Source organism: Perca fluviatilis, chromosome 6 (assembly GCF_010015445.1).
Source record: "Perca fluviatilis chromosome 6, GENO_Pfluv_1.0, whole genome shotgun sequence".
NCBI lineage: Eukaryota > Metazoa > Chordata > Actinopteri > Perciformes > Percidae > Perca > Perca fluviatilis.
The window spans coordinates 19896465-19917344 of NC_053117.1; the positions used below are offsets into that span (position 1 = coordinate 19896465).

The 20880-nt window shown below is 42.6% G+C and overlaps 1 protein-coding gene across 8 annotated transcripts in view; it reads right to left on the reverse strand.

Annotated features, from left to right (window-relative positions):
* The window catches only part of LOC120560172 (membrane-associated phosphatidylinositol transfer protein 2-like), a 45704-nt gene that overhangs the window by 4694 nt on the left and 20130 nt on the right, over positions 1-20880 (reverse strand). For 2 of the 8 annotated variants that reach the window (XM_039802407.1, XM_039802408.1), the window contains exons 3-26: positions 18051-18265; positions 17262-17380; positions 16361-16594; positions 15889-16224; positions 13528-13623; positions 10088-10192; positions 9943-10007; positions 9644-9715; positions 8724-8968; positions 8303-8492; positions 7905-8024; positions 7473-7687; positions 7186-7361; positions 6721-6891; positions 5471-5623; positions 4317-4481; positions 3030-3320; positions 2150-2298; positions 1922-2038; positions 1586-1702; positions 1345-1493; positions 706-855; positions 397-577; positions 51-173 (exon numbers count right to left, since the gene is read on the reverse strand). In XM_039802407.1, the coding sequence (XP_039658341.1) occupies positions 51-173; positions 397-577; positions 706-855; positions 1345-1493; positions 1586-1702; positions 1922-2038; positions 2150-2298; positions 3030-3320; positions 4317-4481; positions 5471-5623; positions 6721-6891; positions 7186-7361; positions 7473-7687; positions 7905-8024; positions 8303-8492; positions 8724-8968; positions 9644-9715; positions 9943-10007; positions 10088-10192; positions 13528-13623; positions 15889-16224; positions 16361-16594; positions 17262-17380; positions 18051-18265 (3954 nt within the window). The remainder of the gene's footprint in view (positions 1-50; positions 174-396; positions 578-705; positions 856-1344; positions 1494-1585; positions 1703-1921; positions 2039-2149; positions 2299-3029; positions 3321-4316; positions 4482-5470; positions 5624-6720; positions 6892-7185; positions 7362-7472; positions 7688-7904; positions 8025-8302; positions 8493-8723; positions 8969-9643; positions 9716-9942; positions 10008-10087; positions 10193-13527; positions 13624-15888; positions 16225-16360; positions 16595-17261; positions 17381-18050; positions 18266-20880) is intronic. The other 6 variants (XM_039802409.1, XM_039802410.1, XM_039802411.1 and 3 more) reach the window with 6 other exon arrangements.

A 20880-nucleotide genomic window follows, 5' to 3' on the forward strand; every position in this document is an offset into this window, starting at 1 on the left:
ATATATAAATTTGAAAAACAAGTTGAATGCATGAAAAAATCAAATAGTACCTGGCACTGCATCTTCTTGGAGGGTCTCCCGACGATATATATTTGGGAGGGAGGAATGCCAACGGAGGTGTAGACTGAGATGTCTTTGGTTGATCCGTAGCCAGCGAAAATCTTCATGTGAACCTGGGATCAGCCAAATGAACAAGAGAACTGTTTAGCACTCTGTATTTTTCTTCGCGATTGAGATAATATTTCTCTCATAGTTGTACAATGTCATCATTGTTGCTTTTGTTTTCACCTCTAAAAGTATATTCCTTATTCATTCCACAAAGAACTAGACTACACATGCACACACTATGGTACTGCACATAGACCCCCCTCAATCCTCCCTTTCTCCCAGTCTGACCTCTGTCAGGGACTTGAGGAAGTTGGCCTTGTGTCTGAGCGGGTCGTGGACCAGACCGTCACAGAAGGAGACAATGCCATGAGGGAAGTTGTGCTGAGATAACCAAGCCACTACCCGCTGCTTCTGCATGTCTGGCCGTCCTGTCACATAGATGATCATATAGCCTAAATCTTGCCAGTGCCTGCAACGAGGAGGGACAAGATAACAGAATTAAGACATAAATAACAATGCAAAATGCTGATGTACTCTCTACATGCTCTGAAAGAGACTCAAACCCAAGAAAACAGGAGAAGAAGAGCAGCTAGGTACCTGACAACATCCACGGCTCCTGCCCGCACTTTGGGATCACTGCCCATGATTGACACACTGGCCGCAAATGACCCGTCGATGCTGAATACAACAAACTCTGTACCACGTGGAACAGCTGTCAGGTAGCTGTCTGCACATGTGTGGTCACCCCTGAGGAATGAAAAGAACAACAGAAAGTAAGAAAATGGAGAAAGACCAAGTCAACATTTTTTTATCTCAACAATCCTCTTGAGGACACTGAAACGCAACAACAAACTGAGCTAAAACCAAATATAAACCAGGCTTCTTGATAAATGCACCTAGCCTGAATAATTCAGTAAACTATGACATGCCATCAGGGTTTGGGAATAGGCCTTTTTAAGATGTAAATAATAAAATGAAATGTCAGAAATCTTTAAAAAAAAATGTTTTTATCATATATACATGTCAAGTTAAGGACACAGAACATATACAACATATAAACAGGACAGGGAAAAAATACACTGCAAAACATTACCACAATATTGCCAATGCCACACCACCGTCTGGAGGGTTAGGGTTACCCTCACTCCCCTCTTTCAAAACCCACCTATTTAAATCTGCTTTGAATCAGTGATTTATTCGCCAAATGGCCTTCTGAAATGGTCAAACTAATCTCACCTGACAACCATTTTGACTGGGTAGACTCCAATGCCCAGACGTTTTTTCTCTGGGATGGCAAAAGACACACGGCCACTACTGTTGGTCACTTGTGTGTTGAAGTACACCCATTCTCCTGATGGGGGCTGGGTCATGATGTGGAGATCAACCTGGACAGGATTACAATACCGTGAGCACAAACTACACAGGCATTACTGACATCTGTCTATGTGTGCTCTTGTGGTGGCGAAAGAGAGATCACCTTCTCCCCGGCCAAGGTGACCATGTCCAAAGGGCCGTACATAAAGCGACCTGTCACGACCTGCTGGGAGTCTTCTGTGAACACCGCGTCGTTAATGCGGTGGTTGGCAGTCACGTTCTGTCAAAGGAGCGAAAGAAAGATACATGCTGAAATGTAATTTTCTCCATGGCATTTAACAAAAAGCAAATTGCTGATGTTGACTTGTCTTAACACATTTTCTTGTTTGGCATTTTTCCTTCATTTAATGAGATTTGATGAGAAAAAAAGGTCAGAGACAAGGAAGGAAATCAGGATTTTGTGTCCCCTGACACTTAACTCTGACACCCTGATGCCTACCCTGATCTTCACAAGGGTCCTCTTGCGGAGCCACTTCTCTCGAGGTTTAGAGGGAGTGAATTCAGTCACTTCTTTCCCATCGAGCTCCAGGATGCTAGAGTTTTCATGCCTCATGACCTACAGGAGAAATTTCAATGACTCATTTAGTATCTCTGAAAAGGACTAACAGCCTGCTGATCACTTATGAACAGGCCATAAAGAGTGGTAAGTATTCTTATGTTGACTCACCTGTCTCAGAAGAAAAGACACAACATCAGTGGACTCCCAGTATGATGCGTGGAAGAGGTGCGGTAAAGCCACTGTGGGGAAAGCGGTGAGAGCATCGGGGCAGTACAGGGCAAAGTCCAGCCGCTTTGTGCCCCACCAACGTGCTGCAACTGCGTTGGGAATGGAGTGAATGGCACGTAAGGTGAAACTGTAAGAGTCAGTGTGAGGTATGCGATGCCACGCGAAGGTGCAACACTTCTGAAGCTAAAGCAAAAAAAAACGATTTCAATCTTAAACCACAAAATTGTCACCGATCTCGGCAGTTCTTCAGCTAAAAGAAGGAAATCGGAAGAAGGAAGTTAAGGAATTAGTTATTAACAGGAAAATCAAGTGCAGGAGGAAGAAAAAGATAGTTAATGACACATGATGATATGAGCAACTGAAGATGTTATTCATGTTAGTATGAACATGAAAAAAGATTATGGATTTGGAAAGTATTATTCCTCATCAATGTAAGTGATTGCCTCATATCCTTATGAATTCAATCTTTTTTCTTAAGATATTTTTTTGGGCATTTTAAGCCTTTATTTTATAGGACAGCTGAAGACATAAAAGGGGAAGAGAGGAGTAATGACATGCAGCAAAGGGCCGCAGGTCGGAACCGAGCCAGCGGCCGCTGCGGCAAGTACTGAGCCCATGTCTGTGGGGCGCAAGCTCAACCAGGTGAGCTACCCAGGCGCCCCTTTATAAATTCAATTTTGAAAGAATACAAGGGGAGGAAAAAGAGGCTTTCTGCAGGAGAAGCGTTGAGTTTTTGGATTTTGACACAGTATAGTACAGCGCACAGAAAAGAACTGTAGCCTCACGTTGATTTCAGAAGTCCCCTTTCTCAGAAAAATACCTTGGTCCACTTCAGCCTGGGAGTCCAGTGAGACCAGATCAGATATAGCACGCTCCAGCCCAGGTGACTGGCAGTTGTCGTGCTGGCCAGTGGGACTTAGACGGTCACTAGTCTCTGCCACACCGTCCAGCTCTGCTACTAGATCTGCATCAGGAGATCCTGTGGCCTTGCCAGCCTCCGCTTTCTTACGGGACTTAGGAGGACTTTTCAGGAAGAATTTGTTTTGTGATGAAAGGGCGAGTTGGGACAAAAGGCAGAACTTTTTGAATTGGTTAATTTGGCGTGATTTGGCTATGGGGAGAAAAGAAAGAGAAATAAAGAATTCACATGAAAATGAATGCATGTTGGTATGTAACAGTTTATGACAATTTAAACAGTTTGAAGAGTGATGTTGAATGATGTTGTTGATGAGTCCGGTGTTAGTAAGAGGTTGAAAACAGAACTGTAAACGTCAAAGCTGAAAAATAATTGTTAGTACAGTAACAGTTATTGCAGAAGGGCAGGGTGATGCTGTTGAACGTCTTCTGATGCTCTGTTATCACATGAACAACAATCTGTTATAATTAGTTCATGTGTATCTCCAGGGTTGTACTGTAGGTGCTAAAACAGCAGTGGACAGAACAATAATTTGAGGTACAAATAAATGCACTGGTAACAAAAGTGAAATAGTGAGGGACAGGGGGACTTTGGAGGACAATCTCACATAAAACAATAGAATACTAGTCATCTCCGCAAACACCACACTAAGGAGTGGACAATACAGGAATGGCTGACGGGGGCAGGTGTCTACATGCATTGCAACATTAGAGAAATGCAGCACTCGTTCATTGCATTTACATTTAGACAGTGGAGAAGGATAAGACAGACAGTGAAAAGTGGCGCTAAACTTGCTCTTCTTCAGGACTCTGCTTGCTCATATTGGGACTTTGAATTTCAACACGATGGAGTAAAACTCTCTGCATGACAGTCTGGTCACAATGCAGGTGTTAAGTCTGGCTAAGTAGAAAAATAAGCTATCTGGCTGACTAGACTGCTCCAGCTGGAAAGCAGGGTGTATGAAGAGTCAGAGTAGTGGGGTTGAGAGAGAGTGAGAGAGAGAGAGAGAGAGAGAGAGAGAGAGAGAGAGAGCGTTGAGGGAGCAGAGTCGGAAAAACAAACAAGATAGGAATATAGATTAAGATAAGATTTAGACTGAAAGAAAGAGAAAGCGAAAGAGGGAGAATAACTAGACCAGTGTTTGTGTGAGTGGAAGGAAGAGAGAGGCTTTTTGGTGTTGAGAACACTTACTGTTGGCTATGTTGGTGGCAGTGTAACTGTCTGCCATTCCTGAGACCTGGCTGGCAATGCTGACTTCACTGGCCCTCCGCTGGCCCCGGGAGAGGGGGCCCGTTACGGGGGATGAGGGGTACGAACTGTCCATGAAGACACCACCATGAGACTGAACAACATCCGCTATCGAAACAAGGAGATCCCATTAGACAGAGACACAGGTAAGGGGAACCCACAGTGATGAGGGGGAGGGAGATGTGGGTTAGGGTGGCAGCAGAGAAATGTGACGGCAGGCACCATAGTTTCAGAGGACATGTGAAACCAAAAGGTGCCGCATGGTGGATAAAGTCAGTTTTCTGTAACCGACTCTGGGAAACATGGGCGTATGGGTACATATAACACTTAAAATCACAAATGTGCACATGTGTTACAGTCACACCCACGTGTTAGTATCTCTTATGGAGATAATTATGAATTCTTTTTTTTTAATCAGATGACCTCTGACTATTCTCACAAAAATAGGTAACAGTACATTCAGTATGCATAGATCGAGCTCCACTCTACAGTGCACTGTACAAACACAACATCACAAGCAGCGCAGTCTTCACATCAAAACATCTCTGAAACGTGGATGATAGTAGAAATACCCTCTGCCGACATCAATAGTCTGATATTATGGATTATGGAGTGATGCAGACACACTGAGACCTGGCTTAATAAACCACAGCACAAACACAAATGCTTGCGTCCTCCAAACATTGAATGTGGCATGAATATGTGATGGCAACATAACAAAATGTAACACCACATGAGATGCTAATCAGATTTTCCAAAGTATGTCCATGGCAAGTTGTAACAATTGTGTATTATTTCTATTTCTAACTAGAAATGAGGCTAAGAACTCAACAAGGAAATTAAACACCTTATACAAAGTAATTTAGATAAAAGACTAGATGCTGCAAGAAAAGGTGTATGCAGTATATGTAATGGTCTATCGGTGTATCTGATTTATCAGAAACATGAATGCAGCTCTTGACTCTTGAAACAACAGCGATGGGAATACTCAGAAAGGCGATGATGGGTATGAAGCAAGAAGGTTGTAACAAACAGAAATAAGAGACACAGTGAATGGGGGTGAGGGCAGATGCAGGTGAATGGGAGAGGCTACACACACTCCATAGTGGCGGGTGTGGCTTTGAGGGAGCCCTCCGGCCAGTTTAGCACAGGCACAGGGATGCAGGTCTCACTGATGGCCTCCTGACAGCGAAGGGACAGGGGAGGCCCGCTGTCAAGTAGCAGCTGAGCGTTGCTCTGGACTGTCTCCACTACAGAGGGAGGTGGAGGGGCAGAAGGGGCAGAGGTCAGGGGAGGGGGGTAGGGGGGTTGGAGGTAGAGAGCCACATTCGCAGATATGAGGACAGGAGGCCGAGAGAGAAAGAGGGAAAGAAGACAAGAGGACATAAAAAACATATGAAGCAAGAACAACTGAACATGAGACAAGAAAGCAGAGTCAAGCCCTTAGTCGAGCCCATTTCTTTTGAAATGCAACTGCTAGTCAGTCATATACTGTCGTATAACACTACTCTAAGATTGGAAATGCCCTGGAATCGGCTATTCATTAAAACATATGGCACATACTCAAAAATGATCTTGAATTTGTCTTTAAAACTTAATCTGTACTGAAAACTTTGTCAATAAGTTATACAAGCTCATTTGATGAAAACTACTTTGACACAAAACCTTGGCCTGAAGTCCTTAAGAAATATCACCATGCTTTTACATTACATGTCATTTAGCTGCTTGTACAGTTTATTAACCCTCATGTGGCTCATTAAGAAGCCCTGGTCCAATGGTAAATGTAATGTATGTATTTGAACCTAGAAAGAAAATATCTGCTCATAGTTACCTTACTACTTTATGTGTACTTTTTCTTGGGGAATCACAGACAGATACAGTATTTGTATTAAAGGGTAGGATGAGGCTCTAAGGGTTACTCCTATGGGTTACTCCACTATAATGAGTGTCCAAACAGAAACCACCAGCAGAACTATGAGCACATTTAGATGAATAAACCGCTTCCCAAAAGAAGTTGAAGCACAAACAGTAATTGAGACAATGTTTACTGGGTGTGTGAAGGAACTTATAGTGTGCTACAAAGGTGTCTTTAGGACAGGTGTTGTCTATGGCAAGCATTCCTGGGAAACGGGACAATCAGTGTCTCAAGTGTCAGCTCATGTGATCTTAACTTGAAGGAGAAATAAAAACAGCCATTTTATTACAGGGAATTTTGCATTTGTGTCTGCAAGTGTGAATCCAAGTCACAACTACATATATTAACTGTAAATTCTGTTAATTCATGACAGGATATTTACTGAATTGATATAACTGAGGCTTTTAGACATCATCGGTGCAGAGGGCTCACCAAGTAGGGCAGAGTTTCCGTCTCCCAGGGGAAAGCGTTGGTAACGGGGCACGTTGAAGGGAGGCAGGAGGTGAAACTTCCTCTCCAATAGAGGCTCCAAGCGGGAGGCTGAGGGATCGGCTGGGTGGAACAGGTTGTAGACTTGCTGACAGGCAGGCCGCAGTTGGGCCACTAGGGGGAGAAATCGAACCAAAGACATGAGAGAGGAGAGGGTTAGGGTTAGGATTACTAGCTTTTAAACATTGGTAATGACAACCATACGTACAATTAACACTTTATGATGAAAAAGAACTTTATAGGTATGTCTTGTACAAGTCACTATGCTAATTTGTGCACCTAAGGTAAACCTTTGCACTTATGTAGACAGAAAAGTAATTTTTTTCACTCTTGCATAATGTGTCAAATGCAACAAAAACAATGTGTGCTATTACTGATTACATTATAACCCTGTCTTAATTAGCTTACCATCCAGCATTGGAATGACAGTCTTTCTCAAGGCGAGTACCAAGCCTAGTGGAGAGCCAAACAAGAAAAAGTCGGAGACCTCAAAGTCAAACTTTCCCAGGGAGCCTCCATCCAGCATAGCGCTGCTGCTCGACCTGCGTGAGACTGTGTCGTTCCGCAAAACACTGGCGTGTAAGCTGGAAGGACAGCACAAAGTCATAAAACTAAATCACACTCAGACAGAATATAACACAAGAAAGGAGGTTATCTCCCAGGTAAGGAATTTTGTCATCCCACACTCAACACACCTGGTGAGGAAGGCCTGGTGTTGTTTTATTGTGTCCAGCTCGTAGGTGGAGGAGTCACTTCTCTTGCGTGGCAGTTGTCGCTTGGTGTCGTCACCTGAACTGGCACGAGGAATGTCAATGTTACTGCGACTGAGGTGGCGGCTGCCCTCCAGAGTCGGAGAGGCTGACCCGTGCCCGCTGTTGATAATGATTCCAGGAGAAAGGAGGTCCTGGTCCTGCAGGGTTGATACAGAAACATTTGTTAGGAAAACGTACAGCACTTTAGAAACAGTCCATATATCTAATATGAAGGAGAGAAAAAAAGTTTACATTGTACAAATTCTATGCAATATAATACTCATTTCTGATATAATCATATATATGTTTGATGCAGGTAAAAAATAAAGTAGTAAACCATTTGTTTTTTTAATGACTCTGAATGCTTTGTCTTACCTGTACACTGACGACACTGCCCCTGCGACTGCTGTCCTGGCTTTCATTAACTGTCTGGTTGCTGCTGCACAGTGCATCAAATCCCAAGATTCCTCCCACACAGTCCCCAATGAGGCATACCTACAGAGGTCAATGTCCAGACATAAAGTTAATAAAAAAATAATTAGATTTTTGACATACAGCCTTAGGTCTGCCTAAAATGTCTATACACCTGCTCCAACAATAACACAAACAAAAGTGATTATGCCCATCATAACATTTAGATAAAAAAGGTAACAATGCATACAAAATTAAAGACCAGGCTTAGCTGTGATACTGTGATTATGTACATGTACTGTATCTTTGAGAACAAAAACACAAATCCTTATAAAAATGGCATATAATACTCAGTAACTGACCTGGCCAGAGAAGACTGCCCCGTTGAGAGACTTTATGAACTCTGTGTACACCTGGTTGGCTCTTACAACGACAGTGGCAATGGCCTCCTGGTACTGTGGAGCAGAGGTGGCCAGGAGGGGGAGAGCTGCCAGAGGGATGTGGTCCTGGCTGCTGGACAGACAACCCTCATCGTAGCTGTATGGGCTCAGGCTGCCACAAAAGAGCCAAATTGACAAAATTAAATGAACATATTTTTATGACCAAGGCAGTCCACAGAGGAGTGGGAACAAACAAACACAGGAGGAGGGGCGACGGTTATGAGCTGCACCTGGATCTGTTCCATCAAAAGCAAAAAGCAATCAGTCAATAAACAGATACCGTCAATCATTATTCACAATGCTTGCAGCATGCAGAAGAACACGTGCACGTGTGTCCTCTTACTTGGAAACTAGGGAGAAGGCCTCGGCACAGATGGCAGGGCAGGGCACCAAGCGTATGGCGATGCGTCCCAGCGCCGTGGGGTAGTGAACACGCATGACTGTTTCGAAAGCTGTACTAATGGTGTTGACGTCGGCCTGCTTGCTGTTCTGGTCCCCTCCGCCTGTATCCAGGATGTTCCCTCCGTGCAGAACCAAGATCAGCACATGGATCTTGGAGGGCTGCAGACACTGCTGGGACGAGCTCTCCTGAAAACAGAAAATACAATTTTAAAAAAAGGGTGATGGATGGGGATGACGAGGAAAAGCTCTTGGGAGAAAGTTCAATAAATGATATACTGTATTTACTTATGAAACATCCTTTTTAGCAGCATGACCAAAGACAACATGCTCACTGAGAGGGAAAAATCACAGATAAACAATATTGCCTTAGCTATTGCGCATCAAATTATTTGTGTTTTGACAGATTTGTGAGTCATATTTGTGTTCATCTCTTCAAACATGGACCGCACAACAAAATGTTTGTACAAACTTATTTTCACAACCAGAGAAGGGCGGAGAACCATGAAGGGAAACAAAACATAGCCCACCTACACTCCACCTAGACAACTGTTCAACAGCAAACAAGGACAACACATCCTGAGGACAAGTCACATCAAATAGAACAACATAATGTGCAGTTTTGTCTTTGAAGTCAGAGACAAAACTTTTCATAGAAGCACTATATGTACACTCAACGCCACAGCTGCAAGTACACAGAAGTTAAACAGAGGGGGTTGAGGTTGAGGAGTACACATAGATTTGGGTTTTGGCAACGGCAGGAAAAAAGGGCAGGGGCAGTAAGTACTGGGTTTGTGCAGGTGGATCGGGGGTCTGTGGAGCTACTGTAGCCCACAGTGCACTAGGGCCAAAATGTTTACTTACTGACTGGTGCCTTGTTACCGTGATGGTGGGAATGGGAGAGCTATCGGCTTGGCCGCTAACAGAGCCACGCATCTGAACACAAGAGGACAGAGAGGCTCAGGAACAAACAGCCCTTCTCTTATCCCCCAAACTATAAAAGCTGATGCAAATGACTATGTATGTTCATTATCATGAAATCAAGTTTAACGGAAGCTTTTTGGTGCTGAAGGGCATTTTCTGTGGATGGTTCTTCATGAATATCTATTTAAGACATGATTCTGCTGGTTAGGGTTGTGTTTTGTAAATACACACTCACGTACCTCATCTAGTCTTTCCTCACTGGTTGCTCTCTCATAATCCACTGTCATTTCCTTGAACAGCTCACCTGCAAACACACACATTCTTAACATAAAGTTCAGAGGCAGGTGAATTTCCAAAATAAAGTGCTCATGGTCTTCATCATACCAGGAGTTTCCTCTGTGTCTGCAGATTCAATCTTGTCTATGAGGTCGTTGGAGTTCCACTTGGAAATTTCCTTTTGGAAGACCTCCTCGCCGTCTGAGAAATCCTCTGTAGGCAACACAAGATAAATCATCAACTAAAGCATATGTGCTATTCAGGGTGTCATTACACCAACAGTATGACGATTAACAGGGTCGTATGAGTAACATTTGCTAATCCATTTATATAATAAAACAGGTGACCAACAGAAAGGAACCTTGTCAAGCTTTCCAACAAGATATTGTCAAATGACTTATTCAAATAGATACATTTGTATTTATAACTACTTGATGTACAGTACAGGCCAAAAGTTTGGACACACTTTCTCATTTAATGCGTTTCCTTTTTATTTTCATGACTATTTATATTGTAGATTCTCACTGAAGGCATCAAAACTATGAATGAACACATATGGAATTATGTACTTAACAAAAAAGTGTGAAATAACTGAAAACATGTCTTATATTTTAGATTCTTCAAAGTAGCCACCCTTTGCTTTTTTATTAATAAGGAAAAAATTCCACTAATTAACCCTGACAAGGCACACCTGTGAAGTGAAAACCATTTCAGGTGACTACCTCATGAAGCTCATTGAGAGAACACCAAGGGTTTGCAGAGTTATCAAAAAAAGCAAAGGGTGGCTACTTTGAAGAATCTAAAATATAAGACATGTTTTCAGTTATTTCACACTTTTTTGTTAAGTACATAATTCCATATGTGTTCATTCATAGTTTTGATGCCTTCAGTGAGAATCTACAATGTAAATAGTCATGAAAATAAAGAAACACATTGAATGAGAAGGTGTGTCCAAACTTTTGGCCTGTACTGTAAATGTGGTGGCCATTAAATACTTGTTATGCTGGGTATTTTCATGTTTTAAGTATAACGGTTGTGTTCACCTATGGCTGATGAGGGCATGTTATTTTGCAATCTCAAATAGGTGAGTACATGTGATGTGTGCTGGAGGACAGTGGTGTGGTTTATTACCATGGTTTTTCAAAGTAGAAAAACAAATCTTTTTACCAAACAAATACCTATCGAGAACAGCTTAAAACTAGTATGTATCTTTTGAATGTACATTAACATATGAATGGACTGGGTTATCCATCCACTGACATGCATCTGTGATTTAAAAAGGAAGGTTCAAGATCTAAGACAGAACATCCCTTTTTATCCCATAATTTCCTCTTAAACTGCCCGTAGCTTCATTTCTGAGGAAGAGGCTGCTACATCCTGTTCACTTTAGTCTGTATTAAACTATTGAAAATCAAATCTAAAATTGAATTTACAAATGTCATGTAATTCCATTTATTTCCACTGTAGTTATACTACAAATAAATAACACAACCATTGTAAAGAAATGGAAATAATTTTATTTCATAGTCACTTGCTTTGCAATCAGGAAATTGCAGCCAGTTTCTCAGAAATGCAAATCCTTCGGTCATTAATTGTATGAGATAATGTGTCCTGTACACGGTTCTTAGTTGCTGCATTTCTTTCATTTATAAACATGTATAACAACCCAGTCTTAAACTGAATAAAAAATGTGTGAAGGTAAATCAATAAATAACATTTTATTCCAGCTTGTTTGCAAGTTGTTTAGTTGTTAGATTATATAAATTGTAATTGTAGCAGATATATTAGTTTTGAAGAATAAGTAGTGCAATACTAGCTTTATAAGAAAGGTTAAGTTTGTACCATCATTCGTAGATTTACACCCCTAATTAATAAATAATGATAGACCAGACACACTGAATGTGACATCTGTGAGGAGTTCTCATGAAGCTTTCCTTTAGTCATTTGCACAAAAAAAACACAGAATAGGGGAACATGACAGTCATAAATAAACTTGCATCTCAAGTGTTTGTAACAGAGGACTACTACTACTACTACTAGAGTACCATGACCACAAACAAACTTTAAAGATAGAAATCTAATCAATCAAGTCAGTCTGTTTCCAAATTGTATTCCTGTACCACCACCATGTGATTCATCCAGGCACCAAAGCACATACTTGTGTTCATATACACTGTATCTTCATTTTGATACACTGATCTCATTTATGTACTGTGGATGTGGGCTTGGTCTGCAATCAGCTGCAGTGGAGAGAGGTGTGGGGATAGATCAGGAGATCAGTGCCAAGGTGAGTTATTTGTCTCAGCTGATGGTTGTTGATGTGTACTAATTAAACTCTCCCTTTATATGCAGTAGCGTGCTGGACCTTCAGATGACTGCCACACACCACAGAGACAGGACACTGGGCTGGGAGATATTGTTCTGTTGATTCTTTGTTAAAACGTTGTGAGCAACGCACTGTGCGCCTGCCCCAGTAGCTGAGCAAACAGCAGTGCACGGTTGGTGGTTATAAAGTTGTGCTAAAAGTGTGCGCAGTCAGAATAAACACTGTTGCCTGTAAATTGTCTGTCTGGGCTGTGATCTGTGCTGACGGTAACCCACGGTGGCAGTGAGTTCTGCAACATGTACCATAATGAAATAATAATTTCATAAGGTCGTCTGTGCAGTGTAGGAACATCTGTAAATCATATACTGTAAACATCAGACACATCAGTAATCACTGTATTAACTGTCACTGAGACAGAGCGTTATGTACACTTTTTTTATGACAGTGTAGTCCTCATTTAATCATTCATTTGATGAAATGTAATGGGCTTTCACGTCAGGCACCCAACATGCAATAAGGAATCCATACACACATGAATACTGCAACACACAATATAATATCGGATGTCAACGCTGATAAGTATAATGATTGCATTCCAGTTACAATGATATTAGCAGAAATGTATTGCACTCGAAACAGATGGAGACTCACGGACTCAAGACTGCTGCTAAATCAGTATCAATATAATAAATGACATCACAATTTTATTCTTGTTTCACCATCATGAAATTATTTCACCATACAAACACTGGTGAATTATTTGGAAGGGGGTCATTCATTGCTTGGACATATTATGAATTGTAAAGGAGTGTGAGTGTGAGTGTGAGTGTGTGTGTGTGTGTGTGTGTGTGTGTGTGTGTGTGTGTGTGTGTGTGTGTGTGTGTGTGTGTATAAACGATGATGCAGGAACTGGATTGTGTTGGTGAGAGGGGGACTGATGGGCAGAGACGATAGTGATTTCTGAACTAGACGTCAGGATGGTGTCCTCGGCCACAACTCATCCAGCAGAGAGCATGGGTGTGGTACCACACCCACCTATTTTAACTGCAGCCCCAAAGCATGCTGGGTATCTGGGAAGCTTAAGAACTGATCTGTGGTTAAAAAAGATGCATGCAGAGTCAGGGGAGAGGAGAACAAGCAGGTTCTTGGAAAACTGAACACAGTAAACACGACACTATTGATCTAACTGTGGACTCCAATTTAAAATCAAAACTGTGGTTACCATGAGCGTCGAAGAACTCCTCGTCTGAGCTGTCGTCTGAGTCTCGCGCTATGCTCTGCATCCTCCACTCTGAGATGCTGTGACGTGATGGGCTCACTGAAAGACAAAAAAAAAAAAAAAAAAATCACTGTTATTTTGGGACATGTGTTTCAGCCTCTCTCTTTTCTTTTTAAACACACACTACGACAAAGAAACATTTCTCCCCCGGCCCACACACACAGTGTTATATAAACATGCAACACTCTCTGTGGTGCATTACTTCTTCACAGATGGACTGCTTGGTGGTCAGGGGGGTTGTGTGAAAAGTGAGGCCCAATGTAACACAGACAAGCTACAAACACTCCGACAACCAAATGCCAGTCACGGAAAATGGCAATACTAAAAACAGGCCTCATTTAATATCTATCACATCTTCAGACTATGCCTCACATATAATTAGTGTGGAGGATGAGGTGGGCGTCGCTCTAAGGGGCAGGCTAGTGAGAGGGGGGCACAGCTGTAGCTGTCAGTGCACAGGAGAAAACAGCAGTGGTAGAGGGCAGGGTCATTGCAAAGAGCGTCAGCCTCCTCTGGTCTGTGACATCAGCACACTGCTAAAAATAGCCCAGGAGAAAACTACAGGGGAGAGTTACCGGGGTGAAACAAGGCACGCTGGATGAGAGGCAGGGTCCAGGTGGCAGCTACAGTGAGCGCTGCCTTGCGGTAGGGGTGACACCAGAGATGGGTGTGTTCGGACATGTGGTTCGTGATGTCAAAGCTGCTGCTAAAAATAACCCAGGTGATTTCCAGTGAGTTGTAGGGGTGAGGGGAGGTAATTTGGATAGTACAGCAAATGTGGAGGCGTCAGTAAGAATAGTCAAGTAGAGTAAAAACATTCCAATTAACATCAGGCACCGGACCAAAAAAAATCTAAGCGTGGCACAAAGTCTGCATACTAAAAAGCTGTCTCCAGAGGTGTTTGATCTTATTAACACCAATTCAACAATTTGAGTTCAGAGCTCTTCAGTAGATTCTGATTCATTCAGCTTGGGAGCAACTTTTGTGTATACCTGTGTACAGCTAAACTATAAGAGAGTCTTTATCTTTCTACAATATCTACTGTCTTTTGAAAGAGATGAACCAATTAGCCCCACTGATGTCAATTCACTTTTCTTATAGAGTCAGATCTTCTGAGTATCAAACCCCTGAAAAGGGTGGCTGTAAAAGTTTTTGGTTGGCTTCTTCACTAAAAACTGTAGCTGTGATCAGCTTGAATGCATCTGGGTTGATAGTGGTAGATTTCTTTTTTAATCTAGCCATTACAGTACTTCCTGTGGAGCATAGAGTTTTGAGGCAATCTTGTCTTCATAGGAATCCATTTTAACCCACATTAGTTCAACCACCAGCAGTTCTTAACGCAAAAGCAAAGCAGTAACTTTTAACAGCCACCTTTCCGGTTTACAGCGGGGTGGAGTGTTTACTACTCAAAATAGTAATTTTGGGAGGATTAGCACTTTACTACATAAAAGGATTACGCAAAAGAAAAATCATACAAACAGAAAAGGCAAAGTGGTATTTTGACACATGACCTTGTTGAATTCCTCATATGCTTAACATACTAGCTGCCAGTGTGAACAGGTCTCAAATATCACAACTGGCTGTGTTTACTTATGGAACCATTTGACTTTACTGTTAGTATATCTCAACCTTTAAGGTTAAAAAGATTCCGGTGGCAGACTGAACAAATAAGGCTTACAAGATATAATATGTAAACAATTTCCTTAAAAAACAATGTATAGACTAATACAAAAGTAATCCCTCTCAATAATCAGTTATGACCCACTAGAAGTGTGTGGTGGTGTCTGTATCTGCAGAGACCCTGCCCTCTGCCTGTATTTTCTCTTTTCTTATTTTTCTGTTAACGGGCGTCAGCACAGTCTTTGGGCCCCACGTGGGTGTGTAAACCCCAGCCAATTAACAGCGTGCTGGTTGTGCAGCCTATTCTCATTCCCCAACTGCCCCTTTGCGCCTCATATCGACGCACAAGTTTACCTGACACACACTGTGGCGCCATCCTGCAAAGGTGTGTGTGTTCATTTGTGCTTTAGAACATAACCGCTGCGAGACAATGAGAAAAAACGTATTATTTCTCCGATTCACTGCTTTGTACAGTGCTCCCTCTCTTCATTCATTCACTCATAAGCTCACTGCCTCTCTCTCTCTCTCTCTCTCTCTCTCTCTCTCTCTCTCTCTCTCTCTCTCTCTCTCTCTCTCTCTCTCTCTCTCTCTCTCTCTCTCTCTCTCTCTCTCTCTCTCTCTCTCTCAAGGGAGAGGGGGCCAACTTTGAACCGTGTGTTTACTAGCAGTAGTTGTGCGCCTCACCTCCTCTCTTGGATGAGCGGGAGGATCGGGATGAAGTGGACCATTGCTTGGTGAGTACACCACGTGGCTGGAGAGTCTCTCCTCCGGAGTGAACAACCACCTCCTCAGTTTCAATGGAGCTGATCGCTTCTTTAACCTCCTGGTGTTTGTCCGGAGACGGAGCATCTCCGTTGGCCTCTGTGGCCTCCTCTGCCTGGCTGAACTGGGCCATCTTCGTGGCCAGGGCCAGCTGGGTTTCCAGTTCCAGCTGCCGGATGTCCTCCATGGTCAGACCGTACCACTCATCCTGCCAGCACCAGGCCTGCCGGTGTGCACGCACCATCACCTTTCTCAGTCCTAGGGAGAAACACTCATAAGGTTTCTACATTTAGATGTAGAGAATTAGAGAAGATTCCTGTCAAAATACGCTGTTAGTAGAACTAAGAAACTACTACATTAGATAAAAGACTTAGATCTGTGACTCCATACTCACCAACATCATGGATGAAGCGTTCAATCTTAGACTGCATGCCCCAGTAACGAAATTCCACCTTGCAGAGTTTGTAGGCACACATGATGGGGGTCTTCCCTGGGTTATTTTTGTACTCTTCTATCCAGTCGTCCTGTAGAGGACCCCTCTGGGTCTTGGCTGACTTGTAGAGCCGTGTGTCCTCCTCCGCTTTGTACTCATGGGGGGGAATGGGATCTGTCACAATGTCGATTGGGTCTGCCAAATCCAGAAAGCAATGACTAATGGAGCCAGGTATTTTGAATATATTGTATGAATTATGTAACATATTCTGTGTCTTTAATATCATACATTAGTGCAAACGGACATAAGTGGTCAGGGTAGTAGAACTTCTGGACTTGTGTTCAAAGGCTTGGAATTCTTTTAATAGCTGAATTTCAGACTGACATACTTACTTGACTTATTCATTAAAATGATTACAATCAATGTTGTAACCTGGTCACTGTATCTCCACAGCACTGTGGAGTACTGTGTGCCCTAAATGGCCACTTCGTTTCTGAGGAGCTTCATATTCAATGGGCATGCTACCAAACAGAAAAAAACATAAGCAGTACCACTAAATTGCCACAAGTGGGCCTCACCTGCTGTTTGAGACACAAGAGGACCAATATCAAGACACCATAGGACTAAACCTACTAATACTAACCTGTCACCTTAAATAACTATTGCAAGAAAAGGTCGTTACGTGCTTTATTGGTTCTCTAATACAGTAAGCTATACTGTATTAGAGAACCACAGCATGTATGTTGAGCTTGCTATGTGGTGGACTTTAAGAGTTAAAGTAGCCTGATACACATCAACTAATATTTTAATATTTGAGTTTATTTTGTCCTAATGGTTCAGGATCAATACCAAACTGTCTCACCAATAGTCCTCTGCCTCTTCTCTGTTGCAGACATGTTGAAGACATCTTGATTGCCTGTGTCAGATTTGTAGTAGGTCTCAATGTCAATGGAGAACTTCTCAACAAATGGGCAGGTGTATCTGAAGAAAAAAAGGCAACAAAATCAACGGAATGGAACAAATGTCCAAATAAAGCAAGATTGCATTATGGGTTGGCCTCTGCCTTTATTAAGAGACTTAGTTCTCAATTCAATGGCTCGAGATCTACTACTATTTTATTAAGAGTGAAAACACCCTCTCACTGCTGAGGATAGGAAACTTGTGAGCATCTGAGGCCCACCTGTTGCATCTGAGGTGTCTGCAGCAAAGCTGTCAATGGTTGAAAAGATGTCAACAGGCACTTGCAGTCTATCAATATCCTGACAGTATAGTCAAGAGCACATCTCTCTCTGTTCAGCACCTTCACATCTCTGTTTGTCAGGCGCCACACAGACAAACACACTGACACCTGACACAGCAGCTAGAGCAAAACTTCAAACCAGGCATGATTACGCTCAACATGCATCACATTTTCTATGTATAATAAACTGAATATAAGAAGGGCTTGAATTATTAACCCCTAAACAGGTGGGGGATGAATTTTTGTCTTCAACTGTGTGTATACCTACCAGCTGCAGCAGTTAGATACCCAGGCACAGAGCATTTCTTTTATTAAAATAACAAATGTAGTTTTGTGCAGCCTTGGCAGAGCTGTATGCACTCTCACTCCTGCTCTGAAGGAGTGTGGAGGTGGCCTTCCTACAAACCTCACCTGGTGCGGGTGTAAGGGTAGGCGTTCCAGGACTCCTCTTCAACCCTCAGTGCTGCTTTGGGCAGGATGGAGCGGAACCAGCTGGGAATGTGCATGCCAATATGGTAAACCTTGTGGGTGTACTGGCCCGTCCCACCCGGTCCATCTGTGTAGGGCTTGTTCTCTAGAATCTCCACCCCACTACCTTCACCACAGCTCTCTTCTCTGCTCTTTTTCTATAAGAAGAATAATGAAATGAATTGGCAAGTTGTTCATGTTTGCATAATAGTGTAAAGGGAATGTTACATTTACAAAATTGAATATAGATTTACCCTTGACAACCCTTACCCTTGTAAACAAATGTTTAACAAGGAAATGAAACAAACACATCAATGGTGCCTTTTGTAAATAAGAATCTGACACAAGATGAGACACACACTGAAATTATTGGCTTCCTAAAAGCTACGTCACCTCTGAGTTGCAAATCAGGAAGCCCAAGAAACCAGCTTACAGAGCCACACCTTATCTCCCATATTTACATTCCAGGTGCACACAGGAAGAGAGGCTGGGTGGAGCCTGAAGATGCAGTTGGGTAGACTCCCAGCTAGGTGACTTAAAGCTTCACATACAGGAATGTGTGGCATGGCAAGAGGAAGATTTGTTATTGTTATGAAATCCGTAAAACTGAAAAAGTGGACAGCAGAGCATAGTCCAGGTGCTGACGGTATTAAAAACACATGGAGCAAAGAGCAAGGGTCATAAATGTCAGAGATTACTGACGTATCATCTTCCCTCTTTCTCTTATCAGCAGTTGTCCAGTCTTTCCACATACACAAAGTAACACACACAAAGTGTGTTCAGCACAGTATTTAGTGCAGCACTGGGATAACAGGGAGACCGATTTCTCCAGTCATCCAGTGGGGAGAGGCGATGGAGGCAAGGCAGTGAGTCAACGGAGTGGGGAGGAGGAAGCCATGAGGCGTCCAGCGCTCCGGACCTCATTACCTCTGACAGGTCATTCATTAGCCACCCGCTCTGCTCTCAACAGCCCAGACACAGCTCCAAAGACACAGCACAGACGCTACAGCACTGGCCGTAGACACAGCCAGTACATGCGACAGGAACCCCAGTGTTGAAACATAGTTTGATAAATTATGTTTGCATAACTATTTACATAATATGTAAACGTGAAATTTACAGTGTATTGTACGCATACAAAACCCTATCAAAATGTGTGCAGCTGTAGAAGTACGCACATGTGTGTAGACAGATTTAGGAATATAATCAATTCGTGTTAAGTTCACCCCGAAACACAATAAAACTAGACTGATCACAATAAGAGTATCGTTATATTTGGAAAGATATATTGCTGTGGAGTTTTCCAAATGTAATTATTTTTTCATTGTGTACAGACAGCGCCAAATGTTGGCAAATTATGTCTGGATGTTAAGTCAGCAATCTAGTTAAAAGGAAAAAATAAGTTTTTATTGGGTTTCGCGGGGGACTGTCCCTTTAATTAGGTTACTGACAGGTGACAGCAGCACTTTATCTCCCTCCTGGAGCAACGGATGATTCTCTAAAGTTAAGCAGAAGAAAGATTATAAAACATTGTCCAGGGCTTAGCCGTTCCCTGAGGGGAAAAAAGGGAAATGAGGGAGTAGATAACATTCAACATTAATTTAAATGAACAGTAAATGTAATGTTAGATTCCTAATGAAAACAGTGTGCTCTGTTCATTTGTGTACAGATGTAAACCGTACCTGTGGGGGAACAGAAATAAAGAAATCGTTTTCAAAAGTCTCTGGAAGTGTGTCGACTGTCTCCATAGAGGCGGGAGGGGGGCTCTCATGCACATCGTTCTTCTGGAAAATCCTTTTTTGGCTCAGTACACAAAGTGCCGCTGAGTTGTAAGTTCAAGTCCTGCCCTAAAACCTCTGTAAAATCTCTCTCGCGCGCACGTACCATTTTTTAAACAGCCACCAAACCTTTATAAATAAAAGTTATCACCATTAAAGTCTACGGTCTGTGTTTAGATCCGACTGCTCTAACAGGATGGGAGTCACATCCTGGTTTTTTCCTCTTGCCATCAAGTCAGTGAGGCATGTTTCCTGTTTGAGATGCTTTTTTTCACTCCACTCCACAGATACAGATGCTTAGTCAGAACATGACATGGATGTGTGCCGGATGAATGAGACACAGTGAGATCTTCTCATATTTAATTTCTTACACATTCAGCGTTTGCTTTGTGCATTACTGCAAATCCCTATGCAGTGATACTGAATTTACAATTAGCTATCGAATAAGAAGGCGGAGTTGTAGGGCAAAGTAAAGGAAGTGAGAGGAGAGATGGGGTGGGGCATTAACAGCTGAGGTGCAAATATGGCCAGGCTGTCCTAAGGCCCTGACTTCATCTATGCTGGTTTGCAGGCAGGCAGGCCTACATGCTGCAGTTGCCCTGGTAACATAGCAATGAAGCGAGGGTAGACACAGACACTGAGCAAAATCCTCTCTGCTCAGAATACAGCTCACTCTCTCTCTCTTTTCCTTCCACCCCATCTCTCATTTCTTCCCCTCCCTCCTTCGCAAACTCTTTTTATCCTCCATTTCCTCTTTTCATTCACTCCCTCTCTCGAACAAAACCTGACCACCGGCATGCTGCTGATGTCATGGTTTCCATAGTGACAGAAGCCTCACAGCAACAAGGCTGTGCAGAGAGGGTTAGGTCAGGGGGAAAGGTAACTATTGGTCACTATGGGTCACTCTTTCGTTGACATAACCACCACATTATAGGATCCCTGAAGAAGCAAGACACACTGAAGCCAAAATGACTCAACCTGATAAAACACACCTG